A 15408-nucleotide genomic window follows, 5' to 3' on the forward strand; every position below is an offset into this window, starting at 1 on the left:
TAATATTTCATTGTATGAACATTCTGCATTATGCTTGTCCATTCATCCAACGAACTGATGTTTTGGGGGTCACGAATAATACTGCTATGAGCATTCATATTAAGGTTTTTATGTGGACATGTGTTTTCAGTCCTCTTGGGTATACACCTAGGAACAGAATTGTGGGGCCGTTTGGCAAGTCTCTGTTTAACTTTTTGAGGAATTGCAGAAGTATTCTCCACAGTAGTTGCATGAGGATTTCGAGTTATCCACATTTTCTCCAACACTTGATATTGTTCCTCTTTTTGATTCTGGTCATCCCAGTGGGTGTGATGTAATGTCTCGTTGTGCTTTTGATATGATTTCCCTAATGATTACTGACATTGAGCATCTTTTCGTGTGCTTGTTGGCCATCTGTATATCTTCCTTAGAGAAATGTCTTTTCAAATCCTTTGCCTGTTTTTAATTGGGTTGTCTATACTGTTGAGTAATACGAGTTCTTTTTTTTTTTTTAAAGATTATATTTGTCAGAGAGAGAGAGAGCACAAGCAGGGGGAGAGACAGGCAGAGGGAGAAGCAGGCTCCCCGCCGAGCAGGGAGCCCAACACGGGACTCGATCCCAGGACCCTGGCATCATGACCTGAGCTGAAGGCAGGTGCCCAACCGACTGAGCCACCCAGGTGTCCCAGTACGAGTTCTTTATATATTCTGGATGCTAGTCCTTTATCAGATAATGTGATTGAAAATAGTTGCTCCTGTTTTTGGGTTGTCCTTTCACTTTCTTGTGTCCCTTGAAGCACAAAAGGTTTTAGTTTTGATGAAGTGCAATTTGTTTTTACTTTGGTTGCTTATGCATTACGTGTTGTCTAAGAAACCATTGCCTAATCCAAAGTTACGAAGATTTATGCTTTTTTTTCCTAGATGTTTAATAGTTTTAGCTCTTACATTCATGTCTTTGATTTTTTTTTTTTAGTTAATTTTTGTATATGGTGTGAAGTAGGGATCCAGTTTCATTCTTTTGCATGTGGCTATCCAGTTGTCCCAGCACCATTTGTTTTTGTTTTTTTTAAAGTGGATTTTTAAAAAATATTTTATTTATTTATTTATCAGAGAGAAAGAGAGAGCACAAGCAGTAGGAGCCTAGACACCCCTATTTAATTTCTTTAAATAGCATTTTATAGTTTTAAATGTACAAGTCTTACCCATCTTTTGTTAAATGCATTACTAAGTAGTTTATTCTTTTTTTTTATGCTATCATAAATGGAATTGTTTTCTTAAGTTCATTTTTGGATTACTTGTTGCTAGTGTATAGAAATATGATTAAGTCTTGTATGATCTAGTATCCTGCAACCTTGCTGAGCTCATATACACACATATATAGGGAGTGGTTTTGTTGTGGGTTCTTTAAGATTTTCTCTGTATAAGATCATGTTATCTGCAAATACTGATAGTTTTACTTCTTTTTTCCAATCTGGATGCTTTTTCTTTTTCTTACCTAATTGCCCTGGCTAGAACCTCTAGTACATTGTTGAACAGAAGTGGTGAGAGGGGACATCCTTGTCTTGTTCCTAATCTTCAGGAGAAAGTTTTTAGTCTTTCGTCATTAAGTATTATATTAGCTGTAGGTTTTTTGTAGATTCACTTTATCAGGTTGAGGAAGTTCTTATCTGCTTCTAGTTTGTTGAGTGTTTTTATCATGAAAGGGTATTGAGTTTTGTCAAATGCTTTTTCTGCATCTGTTGAGAAGATCATGTGGTTTTTGTCCTTTATTAATATGGCATATTACCTTGATTGATTTTTTATGTTGAACAAATCTTGCATTCCTGGGATAAATCCCACTTGGTCGTGGTGTATAATCCTTCTTATATGTTGCTGAATTCTATTTACTAGTATTTTGTTGAAGATTTTTGCATCTATATCCGTAGGAGATATTGGTCTGTAGTTTTCTTGATATGTTTCTGTCTGGTTTTGGTATTAGGTTAGTGCTAGCTTTGTAAGTTTATTCCCTTTCGTGGCTGAGTAATATTCCATGGAATGGCTATACCATAGTTTGTTTAATCATTCATCTGCTGTTGGACATTTGGGTTGTTTCTAGTCTTTTCTGTATTACAGCAAACCTGCAATTTACAAACTCATATTCCTCTCTCTATGCACACACAAGTGAAAGAGTTTCTCCAGGGCCAGAGGATATCAGTCCACCCATCCATCTACCCACCCATCCATGTACCCATTCATTCATTCACCCATCTGCTGTCTACTCCTCCTCCCTTCCTCCCCCCTCTCTCCCCTTGTCCCTCCCTTCTTTCCTTCTTTCTTTCCTTCCTTCCTTCCTTCCTTCCTTCCTTCCCCCCTCCCTCCCTCCTTCTCTCCCTCCTTTCTACTTCCTTCTTCCTTTCATAAATCATCTATCTCCAGGCATATGACTCTGGGTCCAAGGCAAGCTGTCTTTTAAAAATAGGCAGGAAGCGTGGCCCAGGGGACACTGGGTGCCTGGCTACTGGGTGGCCTCTGAGCCTGGGTGACCTCTGTGGCCTGGGGGCAGCAGCACTGGGGGCAGGGACCGGGGGTGCCCCAGGGACCCTGCGCCCTTGCCAGGCACCACAGCGGTGGGAGGCCCACTGGGTTCTGTACCCACAGAGCAGCAACCATGCCCTGCCCTCCTATGACGGGCTCAACCAGCACGTATGGGTGCTGAATGGGCAGAAGGTGCGGGTTCCCCTGCAAGAGGTTATTTGAATATATTTTGTTCTATAAGGATGGATTGATGTTTCAGATTGAACAAGCCACCAAGCAGTGCTCCAAGATCACACTGACAGACCCCCGGGACCCTCTAGACATTCCTCAGAATGCCACCTCTGAGGACAAGTACTCCATAGGGGGCCCCAGGAGCAGATCACGGTCTAGGAGGGGCCTGACAGAAAGCCAGCTAGATGTTATGAAACCTGGATTGGCATTTATACAGTCAAAGAGGGTTATCCTGTCCAGGAAACCTTCGCCTAGAGTTACAGCATAATATCGTCCACGCAGTTTTTCAATGTACTGCTGGGCATTAAAGACCCCTCAGTGTTTACCCCACCAAGCACCTGCCAGATGGCCCGGCCAGAGAGGATGAGCCAGAACTGAACCTGGTAAGCCTGCAAATGCACAGGTGCACGTCCCAGCTCGAAAGGGACTTGAGACGTGAGAAACGAGAAACTTGACTGGAGAGCAATATCATAATTGTAGGAAGAGAAACATTGATGTGAGGTTTTTTTGTTTTGTTTTGTTTTGTTTTTGTTTTTGTTTTTGTATACGTGATTTTGACAGCTCAAGCTATGTTTGCCAAAGGGAATGGAATGGACTGGAGAACATGCGGTAACATGAACAGAAGAGATGGCCAAGGTGGAGATTTCAGACGTTTATATATAGCTTGTGGGGGTGCCGGGCCTTCTGCGTGTGCAGGGGCATAGATGGAGTGAGGGTCAGCAGGAGCCCTTTGCCTTGGCAGGGAGGACAAGTGCTGGCTTGCTGCCACGTGGTGATGTTCAAATACAGAACAGTTTTAGTCAGCTTCAGTATTAGTATTTGAGTTCTCTACAGATAATGACTCCTTTATTGCCTGCCCTGCCTCTCGTTCCCTTGGCTACTAATAAAGTGATTCCTTAAAGTCCCTTCCGGACTTAGGGCATGATCTAATTCACGTAAATTTGGGGAGGAAATGAAAGACTATAAGACAAAGCAATCATTCCTCAAGGAGATGTTTCAGACAAGAGGGTTTGAAAATCTTTGTGTCTGGATGAATGGATAAAGAAGATGTGACACACACACACACACACACACACACACACACACACACACACACACAATGGAATCCTACTCAGCCACCCAAAAAAATCTTACTGTCTCTACCTGGGTAAGCGTGAGCCATGTATGCCTCCTTTTTTCTATGTAAGAGTATTGATACTTGTGAATCATTACATACTTGTCAGGAGACCTAGAAAGACAGATGGTAGTCTAAAAATAGCGTTGACCTGGGAGCCAGGAGACTCTGGTCTCCAGAATCTGGGACTGGAATTCCTTTGTACTTGAACTCCTTTGAATAACCAAATGCACTATGCTTTCCCTCACCGGGGCCTTCCTGGGGCACTGTTTCACAAGCTCTTCGTCTATGTGACATGCTCATCCTGCCCAGGTTAGCTCTCACACTTGACCTTCGGAGAGCTGCTCCCAAGCCCAAATTGGGTGAACCTTGGAGCTTCAGCATACTGTTCTCGCAATACTGACTAGGCTGTGTGCTAATTTCCTGCTTTCTGGGAACTGTCACCCATGAGCCTGGCTATGAGCTCTTTGAGTACACGAAACACGTTCTGTTTACTTTTATGTGCCCAGCACCAAGCAAGTGCCTAACCCTTTCTAGAGTAGAGAATGCCAGCCTCTCTGGTCATTCATTTCCTCAGCTGTGAGTGGGTTGGGTTTCCTGACTTCAAGGGAGACTCCTAGTAATAAAATTTATTATTCTAGATCCTTCTACTATTGTGTTTCATCTGGCTGTCCTCTATTACTAGGAGAAGTGGGTGATATCAGTATCATGCTGAAAACAATCTGTATTACTCAGAGTTTATATTATTTTTTTAAAGATTTTATTTATTTAAGAGAGGGAGAGAACACAAGCAGGGGGAGTGGCAGGCAGAGGGAGAAGCAGGCTCCACACTGAGCAAGGAGCCCGATGTGGGACTCGATCCCAGGACCCTGGGATCACGACCTGAGCCGAAGGCAGACACTTAACTGACTGAGCCACCCAGGTGCCCCTGGGTTATAGTATTTTAATAAACATTTAATTATAAAACTAAGCAAATAATAAAAAAAAATTAAAATAGGAGACCTGCTACAGCTTTTGGCAGAGCCTTCCACATGCTGAAACTCACATCCTGACACATCCTCTCTTCCCAGCCTTTCTGGGGCTCTTTGGGGATTCACTCATAGGGTCTGGCTGAACTACCAGCTGGGGACTGTTTCGAGACAGAGCCCACAAGACTAGGGGCTTGCTCACCTCAGGAGACCGTCAGACATGCTCCTTCATCCATCACTCATTCCTTCAGGAAGCCGTACTCTTACCCTTCCTCTCTGCCTGCCTCGTTTCCTGGTTCATCCTTGTTTCAGAATTCTAAATGTCCTCGGACCTCTTCTCCTGCTGACATTTTCTCTCTTGGCGAACTCGTCCAGTCTCTGTCTTCAGAATATCTCCATAATCTAACCACTTTTTATCACCTCCCCCGCCGGCATCGCTGGCCCGGACCTCTGCAGTAGCCTCCCCCTCACGGTGCCCCCTGCTTCCGCCCCTACAGCCTGTTGTCCTCACAACAGCCAGAGGGAGCCTGTTAAATCCTAAGTCAGATCACGGCCCTCCTCCGCTCACCACCTCCTGCTCTCCAGTCGCTCAGAGTAAAAGCCAGAGTTCTCTCCAAGGCCCCCGAGACCCTACACAATCACAATCTCTCCCCCACCCGCTGTCTGACCTCACCTCCTGCTGCCCCCCCGCAACTCACTGCTGCCTCTGCACTGGCCTCTTCGCTGTTCCTCACGCACCAGGCATAGGCACACTTCAGGGCCTTTGCACTGGTTGTTCTCTCTGCCTGTTCTGCTCTTCCTCCAGCTATCAGGGCCAATCCCTCCCTCATCTCCTCAGATCCGTGCTCAAATGGCTTCCTCAGTGAAGATGGCCCCCTGACCATCCCCTTACACATCAGAAACTGCCCCAGCGGGGCGCCTGGGTGGCTCAGTCGTTGGGCGTCTGCCTTCGGCTCAGGTCATGGTCCCAGGGTCCTGGGATCGAGCCCCACATCGGGCTCCGTGATCGGCGGGAAGCCTGCTTCTCCCTCTGCCACTCCCCCTGCTTGTGTTCCCTCTCTCGCTGTGTTTTTCTCTGTCAAATAAATAAATAAAATCTTAAAAAAAAAAAAAAGAAAGAAACTGCCCCAGCGATTTTCAGCTGCGTTCCCTCTTTTCCATGTTTTCTTTCTCTCCAAAAGCCTTTCTCATCCTCTAACATACTTCATATTTTCCTTACTTTATTTTTATTCATTCTCTGTATCCCCGAACCTAGATATGCTTATCTCTTCTGTTCAATACTGTCTCCCCAGTGTCTGGAACAGGACCAAGCACACGGTGGGTGCTCAATATATGTTTATTAGTTGATTGAAAGGATGGTATTGGTGGGGGTGGGGTGGGGGAGGACAGACACAAAGAGATTTGTACTTGTCCTGTCTATTCTGTCAGGAGCTGAGCCTCAATCGAGATGCGTCTGGACCTAACAGATCCAAAGGTAGAAAGTACCGCATACCCTGGGGGTGTGGTCAGATAAGGCACTCCAGGAAGAGGTCGTATCATCTGGGGTGGTCCTTGAAGGTTCCATGGAACTCACAGAGATCTTGAGGTTCAGTGAGGCATCTGGGGTGTAGGACACAGCAGACAGCACTTGGAAAGGAGTGAGGTGAATTCCAAAAGGATGGGCTAACTAACGAGGAGAAATCTATCAGGGCCCTGAATCCCAGGGGGATGACCCTGGATTTGGTCCTTAGAGATGTCATACCCTGGTCACTGACCCCCAAACAGCTCAGAGACCTCACACCCTGGACAAACATCCATACATAATACTGAGACAATAATAATGAAGAGCTCGTATTCATTGAGAGCTTATTCATTTATTAGGGGGGACCTTGGATGGGGGATATTCAGATAGGTAGTTTTGGTCCCAAACCCAAATCAGTCTCCCCTCCCTCCCTCTGCCCCCCGCTAGGAAGAGTGAAGTGCCCAAGTCCTCAATCCTTGGAGATTTCTGGGCTTGGGTAAGAGCTTGCAGGAAGGAAGGGAGAGGGAGACATGGCAGGGAACAGAATGGAGGAGGGCCAGCCTCAATAATGAGGAGATATAGTTGGACACCTCAATCAGGTTTCCATCAGGGTCTCGGAAGTAGGTGGACATAATGGGTCCTTTTGCCCCTGTTCTGGGGACCGGACCCTCCTCAATGGGAACCTCACAAGCCTGAAATGGGAGGGAAAGACAAAAGTCATTCATCATAGTTCATGTGTGAGACCAAAATTTAATCCCCAGAAGGCCCCTGATATCTTTCTCACTTCATCTCCTGCCAGTCTCCCCTTCCTCACTCTGCTCCAGCCATGGACCAGCTGTACGGCCTCAGGCACAGTACCTAACTGCTCTGTGCCTCAGTTTCCTCATCTGTAAAGTGGGGATGATAGTGATACCTAATATTAGCTAGTAAGTGGCAGAGTCAGAGTTCAAACCCAGGTAGTCTGGACCAAAGTCCATGCTTTTAACCCCCTGTGCTTTCCCCACTTTACTTCTGAACCGGCCTTTTCCACTGATACTTTCCAAAGAAAGATTATAAGCAAAACCTTAATCTGTGTTCGCCAAAAGGAGAAGCAATGCTTCCCTTACATGAAATCATTTTAAGTGTTAGAGGGACACCCCTTTAAATATTCCCTCTTCAATCCTATTTCAGTCCTTTTTTTTTTCTTACTAAGTAATTTCTACACCCAATGTGGGGCTCGAACTCAGAGCCCTGCAATCAAGAGTTGCATACTCTTCTGACTGAGCCAGCCAGACGCCCCCTATTTCAATTCTTCTGATTATATCAAGAAGCAAGGCTCTGGTGGATGCTAAACAAGTCCTTAGCACCTCCTCAACCATTTGCCAAATCTCCCTTTGTAATGTCAGGCCCAGAGGGTTCAGAGAAAGGAAGTGGATAAGATTTTATTTATTTATTTGAGAGAGAGCCAGTGAGAGAGAGAGAGAGAGAGAGAGAGAACACAAGCAGGGGGAGGGGCAGAGGGAGAAGCAGACTCCCCCCCCTGAGCAGGGAGCCCCCACGCCATGCTCGATCCCAGGACCCTGGGATCATGACCTGAGCCGAAGCCAGACGCTTAATTGACTGAGCCACTCAGGCGCCCCACGACTGGTATTTTTATAGCTGTTTGTGTTTTACAAGTTAACTTCCCTTTGTGTCAAGATATGATGGGCTTTTCATGTAATTGGTCAAACTTTGGCTTTTTACAGAAATGTGTTTCTGTAAAAAGAATTTAAGTTTGTATTTTTTTTTTACAAGAATGATGCCTGGGTGGCTCAGTTGGTTAAGCGACTGCCTTCGGCTCAGGTCATGATCCTGGAGTCCTGGGATCGAGTCCCGCATTGGGCTCCCTGCTCGGCGGGGAGTCTGCTTCTCCCTCTGACCCTCCCCCCTCTCATGCTCTCTCTCTCTCTCATTCTCTCTCTCAAATAAATAAATAAAATCTTTAAAAAAAAAAAGAATGATGTAATGTGGGGGCGCCTGGGTGGCTCAGTTGGTTAGGCGTCTGCCTTCGGCTCAGGTCATGATCCCGGGGTCCTGGGATGGAGTCCCTGCATCGGGCTCCCTGCTCAGTGGGAGCCTGCTTCTCCCTTTCCCTCTGTCCCTCCCCCTGCTCATGCTCTCTCTCAAATGAATAAATAAAATCTTTTTAAAAAGGATGTAATGTTTCCTTTTTTTTAAAAGATTTTTTAATTTATTTTTTGACAGAGAGAGACACAGCGAGAGAGGGAACACAAGCAGGGGGAGTGGGAGTGGCAGAGACAGCAATTTGTCTTAATATACATTTACTTAGTATACAATATAATACACATTTCTCCCTTTTTTCTTATAAACAACCCAAATTTCAATGGGGTCAATTGTGTGCCCGGCTTAAAAAGCCTACATTTCCCAGCATTCCTTGCTGGGGGGGGTGCATGTAAGATGGACTGGACAATGAGATGTCCGCAGAGGTTGTGGATGGAGCTTCCAGAAACCTCCGGGTCCCACTGACCGGCACCTCTGGCCCATTCATGTTCTCTTCCTCCCAGACTCTGGCTGAGCCCCAACTTTCTACAGAGGTTGTTAAATGGGAGAAAAAGAAAACTCGATCTTTCACCCACTGTTCGTTGAGTTTTCTCCTATGTACCTCCAGACACAGTCAGTGACTGATAATGGGCAACTTTAGCCGTTTTCTTGATTTAGCAACTTGAGACATTTTCACTCCTCTCCCTGCTCGGATAAACAAGAATTTAGCTCATCCATATTACTCCCCCCCCAATAGAATTCTATCATCATTTGTAGTTCCTCTTTTAGTTCCTTTATAATTTTTAAAAGACCCACTTGCGTCTTTATGTTTTGATAGATGAACTACAGCTAATGTCTCACTGGCCCTCCCGCCCTCTTCAGGTCCCCACCCTCTCCACCTCTTTCCTTTCTTTTATCATTTTCCTACATCTTTCTCTTCTATCACTGTGGCTGATACCACATCCATTCTACCAGAAAATGACCTTATTTTGCTTTTTTCCTTTGGCTCTCTCTCTTTCTTGGGACCTTTTTTTTCTCCTGTTCCAAACTGGACTGAGTGTTTTCTAGGTATCTTTCTGGGACCTTCCTCTTGGGAGCCAATGTGTCCTGACTTTGATGTCTTCCCTATTCCTGGTTTAATCACTCATTTTGATGTAGATGCTCTCAAGTAATTTTCAAAGCAAGTGGGCAAGGTTTCTGACTCTCTTTATATCTACGATTTTTTTTTAAGGAAACTCTGTGCCAAATGTGGGGCTTGAACTCACAACCCGAGATCAAGAGTCACATGCTCTACAGACTGAGCCAGGCAGGTGCCCCCATATATCTAAGAATGTTTTATTCTACACTCACCTTGATTAATAGTTTGGCTGGACATAGAATTTCCCCTCAGAATCTTGAAATTGTTCAATTGTCTTCTGGTCTCTGATGTGACTCTTGGGCAATCTGGTGTCTGCATTATTTCTTTTCCCTTTGTAGTTGAATTACTTTTCTTTTTCTTTCTTTCTTTCTTTTTTTTTAAAAGTAGGCTCCATGCCCAACGTGGCGCTCGAACTCATGACCGTGAAATCAAGAGTGGCGAGCTCTACTGACAGAGCTACTTTTCTTTTTAACCTCTTTGAAAGATCTTAGGATATTCATTTCCACTTTGATGTTCTATAATTTCATAACAACATATCTCAGTGTCAGATGTGATATATATAGATATCTATCTATCTATATACACAATGGAATATTATGCAGCCATCAAAAAACCCGAAGTCTTGCCATTTGCAATGACATGGATGGAACTAGAGGGTATTATGCTAAGTGAAATAAGTCAATCAGAGAAAGACAAGTATCATATGATCTCACTGATATGAGGAATTTGAGAAACAAGACAGGATCATAGGGGAAGGGAGGGGAAAAATGAAACAAGACAAAACCAGAGAGGGAGACAAACCATAGGAGACTCAATCTCAGGAAACAAACTGAGGGTTGCTGGAGTGGTGGGGGGGTGGGAGGGATGGGGTGGCTGGGTGATGGACATTGGGGAGGGTATGTGCCATGGTGAGTGCTGTGAATTGTGTAAGACCGATGAATCACAGACCCATACCCCTGAAACAAATAGTACATTATATGTTTAAAAAAAAAAAAGTACAAAGGGAAAAACGAAGGGGCAGAAATCGGAGGGGGAGACGAACCATGAGAGACTGTGGACTCTGAGAAACAAACTGAGGGTTACAGAGGGGAGGGGGTGGGAGGATGGGTGAGCCTGGTGATGGGTATTAAGGAGGGCACGTATTGAATGGAGCACTGGGTGTTATACGCAAACAATGAATCATGGAACACGACATCAAAAACTAATGATGTAATGTATGGTGACTAGCATAACATAATAAAATAAATATGTCAATATTGTTTCTTCTTTTATTCACTCTTATATTTGTAAGATTCATTCTTATTATTCTGTGTAGTGGTACTTCGTGCTGGATACTCAGTTAACCCTTTCTGCATAAAAACTGGAACATTCTCTTGCATTACTTTTATGGCAATTTCCTCCCCTCCTTCCTCCTTTTTCTCTATTCTCTCTCTGGAAGTTCTACTTTTCAGAGTTTGGAATCTCCTACATTGATCCTTTTTTCTCACAGATTTCCTGTGGGGTGTTTTTAGGGGGAGGGATTAAGAGTATTATAACCAAATTCTACTTCACTTGCAGTTTGTACTTGAGAAAGTGATTACCTTGAAAGTTGTGACTTCCATGCCCAGGATCTTGGAATAAAACATGGTGGTGTCTTTGATACTCTTTACCATCATCACAATATGGTCAAGCCTATGGATAAGGCATGGTGAAAGAGTCTGACTGCTGTTCCTCCGCGACTTAAGAAAAAAAATTCGAAAGAGATCACATTGCCTCTGGTCACACCCATGTTTCCTGTTTCCTTCTCTTCACCTCCCCTCATCTCCACAAGGACTATACTTCCTCCTCAACCCCATTTCCAGGGGAAAGTCCTGAGAGGAAACTTGAGTAGAGTGTTTTGTTTTGTTTTTGTTTTAAAGATTTTATTTATCTGAGAGAGAGAGAGCACAAGCAGCGGGAGCAGCAGAGGGAGAGGGAGAAGCAGACTCCCTGCTGAACAGGGATCCCAATGCAGGCCTTGATCCCAGGACCCTGGGATCATGGGTCATGACCTGAGCCTAAGGCAGATGTTTAACTGACTGAGCCACCCAGGTGCCCACTTGAGTCAAATCTTATCACCCATGTGTGGATTCATAAGAGTCCGCCATGACCACTCTCTACCGTTTTCTTTTTTTATTTAGGATTTTATTTATTTATTTGACAGAGACAGCGAGAGAGGGAACACAAGCAGGGGGAGGAGGAAGGGGAGGAAGAAGCAGGCTTCCCGCTGAGCAGGGAGCCCGACGTGGAGCTCCATCCCAGGAGCCTGGGATCGTGACCGAAGCCAAAGGCGGATGCTTCAACGACTGAGCCACCCACGTGCCCCTCTCTACTGTTTTCCTGTTCTCTTTCTTTCCCCTTGTAGAGGGATAGAGATGAAGGTAAGGGATAAGATGAAGACCAAGACCAAATCATCTCTTGTTGTCCCCAAACTGGAATTCCTCTCTTTTGCAAGGAATGACAAGACACAGAGGAGGCCCAAGCCTGTGAGTACAAGCCCTCCGTTGGCCAGTTAAACCCAGTCCCCTCTCTGTGCCTTGGTTTCCCCTCTGTAAAATGTGCATGATTTTAGACATATAAGATTACTGTGAACATTTAAAAAAAGAGTTGGGTTTTTAAGGGCTTAGAACAATGCCTGGCACATAGCCAGTGCTGTAAGAGTTCACGGTGATGATGATGATGTTGTCGTGGTCATCTTGTTAAATTAAATTTCAGACACCCTAGCATGGCCCCTAGTCTCTACAGCCTCATCCATCTCAAGCTACATTGTCCTTTTGCCTGTTCCTCATAAGGGCCATCTTTGTATCTTTGGCCTCAGAGTTGGATGCGTATCTAATGCATATGCTAATATCTGTCTCTCTGACTAGAATCTAAGCTACATAAGGGCAGATATTTCTCTCTGTTTTGTTCCCCACTGTGTCCCAAACAACCAGCAGATGTTCAATAATATTTGCTCAATTAGTGGGTATCTACTACAACAATTAGGCCCAGTGCCTAGCACAAAGTCTGACTTCTACTCCTATTCTATTCCATTCCATTCCATTCCATTCCATTCCATACTATTTTATTCATTCCATTCGACTGTGTTCAAGTCCATTCAAACCATTACATTTTACACAATTGATTGCACTGAGCCCCAACTTAAAAAAAAATACTGTGCTGTTCTATTCTCATCAGTGGGGGAAGCATTAGCAAAGTTGCTGAGCTCTGCTGTCCTCATGGATACCGATGATCTGTGGGAACACACAAGCAGTAGAATGAGAAATTGACCTTTGGGCTCCATTGAAAATAAAGTTGTATGTTAAAAACATTTTAATGTCTGTAGGATCTATAACAGCACCCCCTTTTCATTCCTGATACTGGTAGTTTATATTTTTTCTCTTAATTGCTTGAGAGAAAACAGAAATTACTAATATTTTATTACTGTGTTCAAAGAGCCAAGTTATGACCTTGTTGACTGTATCCAATGGATGCTTGCTTTCTGTTTCACCCGTTTCTGCTTATATCTTTAGAATTCCTTCCTTCCTTCCCCTTTCTCGGGGTTCAGTTTGCTGTTCCTTTTCCAGCTTCTTGATATGGAAGCTCAGGTAATTGGTTTTGTTTTTTATTTAAAGGTTTTATTTTTATTTATTTGACAGTGAGAGAGAGCACAAACACAAGCAGGGGGATGGGGCAGAGGGAGAAGCCGGCTCCCCGCCGAGCAAGGAGCCTGATGCGGGGCTCGATCCCAGGACCCTGGGATCATGACCTGACCCAAAGGCAGACGCTCTACCAACTGAGCAACCCAGGTGCCTTTTTTTTTTTTTTTTTTTAAGGTTCAGGTCATTGGTTTTCGACTTTCCTGATCTATGCATTTAGAACTATAGATTTCCCCCTATGCACTGCTTTAGCCGCACCCCCTCCTTCAATTTTGGTAGTATATTGGAAATCAACTCAACCCATTTCTCTCATTTCTCAGTGCCCTGCCAGCTCAGACTCACGCCCACAGACCCTGTTTTGCAGACAAGGAGGTCTGTCCTCACAAATTCAAGGATGAGCAGGGCTGGTTCTCTTAAAGAATCAGAAGAAGGCTAGTGTGGTTTAAAATCCAAGAGTGAGTGAGGCTGAACAGGCAGGGAAGGCAAGGGACAGATAGTTCAGGGTTGTTGAAGTGACATTAGGGAGGCTGGTTTATAAAAGGATCCTTGCTGGGGCGCCTGGGTGGCTCAGTCGTTAAGTGTCTGCCTTCGGCTCAGGTCATGATCCCAGGATCCGGGGATCGAGCCCCGCATCGGGCTCCCTGCTCGGTGGAAAGCCTGCTTCTCCCTCTCCCACTCCCCCTGCTTGTGTTCCCTCTTTTGCTGTCTCTCTCTCTCTGTCAAAAAATAAATAAAATCTTAAAAAAGAAATAAAAGGATCCTCAGGACGTAGTAATCATATAAGGCTTACTCTGTGCCAAGCCCTGATTCTAAGCACTATATGAAATACATTTTATTCCTCACAGTAACACTCTGTAATAGAGTGCCCAGAACATGATGCCCTCTCTCCTGCCTCCTATTTTTCTACAGAATCCATGAACCTCAAGGTCAGTGCCCAGTTCCCTGGTCCCTTCCCACACTGCCCCATCATGACATTCCTGGCTGAACTGGCTTCCTGGAGCCACCCTGAGGGGGCAGAGCAGTCAGCCCTCAGCCCAGGCCCATTCTTGCAGGCATGTTGCTGACCACAGTGGAACAGGGCCTTTCCGTGTCCCTCTGCTGCCCTCTGCTTGTCTTTGAAAGCGGAAGAGACAGGAGGACGGAAAAATGGTTGTCAGCACCCCAGGATAGTCCACAAAGAAGGGAAGCAGGTTAGCAGGCCTGGGCTGGGGGATCCCCAACCTTAGTGTGAACACCCATGCCCCAGGCCCCTGGGACTACCCCACTCACCTGCTTCTGGGAAGTTCTGCCCCACATCCTGGTTGGCAGCCTGGAGGGCAGACGGCACAGCATGGCAGGCAAGGTGTCCTTGCCCTGGAGCCTCCAGACAACGCTCTGGCTCAATGCCCGGAGATCAAGGGGCACGAATGGGAGGGCCACGGGCTGAGGAATGCTGGTGGTGACAGAGGTAGGCGGTGCGAGTGCAAGGGCTCTGATAGAAAACTCAGGACCCCGGAAGTACAAGCTTGAGGTCTGACTTCGTCGGCTCAGGCCGCCATAACAGAATACCACAGACCGGGGGGCTTAAACAACAGAAATTAATTCTCTCACCGTTCTGGGGGCCAGAAGTCTGAGATTGGGGTACCAGCAGGGTGACGTGCTGGTGACGTCTCTCTTCCTGGCTTGAGGATGACCACCTTCTCTCTGTGTCCTCACATGGCGGAGAGAAAGAGTAGCCTCTCTGGTCTCTCTTTTTTTTTTTTAAGATTTTTATTTATTTTGGGTGCCTGGGTGGCTCAGTTGGTTAGGCGACTGCCTTCGGCTCAGGTCATGATCCTGGAGTCCCAGGATCGAGTCCCGCATCGGGCTCCCTGCTCGGTGGAGAGCCTGCTTCTCCCTCTCCCTCTGCCTGCCTCTCTGCCTACTTGTGCTCTCTCTCTATCTCTGTCAAATAAATAAATAAAATCTTTAAAAAAAAAGATTTTATTTATTTTGAGAGAGAGAATGAGAGAGAGCACATGAGAGCGGGGAGGGTCAGAGGGAGAAGCAGACTCCCCGCTGAGCAGGGAGCCCGATGCGGGACTCGATCCAGGGACTCCAGGATCATGACCTGAGCCGAAGGCAGTCGCTTAACCAACTGAGTCACCCAAGCGCCCTCTGGTCTCTTCTTGTAAGGGTACTAATCCCATATCGAAGACCCCACCCTCATGACCTCATTGAAACCCTAATCACCCCACCATGCAAAGGCTTCACCTCCTAATACCATCACGTTGGGGGCTGGGACTTCAACATATGAATTTGGGGGGACA

General features: G+C 45.6%; 1 protein-coding gene and 1 pseudogene across 1 annotated transcript; one reads left to right on the forward strand and one right to left on the reverse strand.

The window, feature by feature from the left end:
* The first annotated feature begins 118 nt into the window (after nt 1–118).
* LOC114216732 (mammalian ependymin-related protein 1 pseudogene) lies at nt 119–3111 on the forward strand (annotated as a pseudogene).
* A 3230-nt stretch (nt 3112–6341) lies between these two features.
* GLOD5 (glyoxalase domain containing 5) lies at nt 6342–14452 on the reverse strand. The gene is made up of 4 exons (XM_028113391.2): nt 14390–14452; nt 11045–11182; nt 6869–6999; nt 6342–6405 (listed from the first exon to the last, which is right to left on the reverse strand). The coding sequence occupies exons 1-4, from the start codon at nt 14450–14452 to the stop codon at nt 6342–6344; spliced, it is 396 nt and encodes a 131-aa protein (XP_027969192.2).
* Nucleotides 14453–15408: the final 956 nt, after the last annotated feature.

This window comes from Eumetopias jubatus, unplaced genomic scaffold (genome assembly GCF_037043125.1).
Source record: "Eumetopias jubatus isolate StellerSeaLion01/CBP00866 unplaced genomic scaffold, mEumJub1_p1.0 scaffold_11, whole genome shotgun sequence".
Classification (NCBI taxonomy): domain Eukaryota; kingdom Metazoa; phylum Chordata; class Mammalia; order Carnivora; family Otariidae; genus Eumetopias; species Eumetopias jubatus.

Bases quoted from the DNA above. Each gene is read 5' to 3' on its own strand.
- GLOD5 (XM_028113391.2), bottom strand. From the start codon at position 14,452: ATGCTGTGCCGTCTGCCCTCCAGGCTGCCAACCAGGATGTGGGGCAGA. The intron at 11,183-14,389 runs GTGAGTGGGGTA...TTTTTTCTTAAG, and splicing joins GCAGAACTTCCCAGAAGCAG to TCGCGGAGGAACAGCAGTCA. The intron at 7,000-11,044 runs GTAATCACTTTC...CTCCCATTTCAG, and splicing joins TGGAAGTCACAACTTTCAAG to GCTTGTGAGGTTCCCATTGA.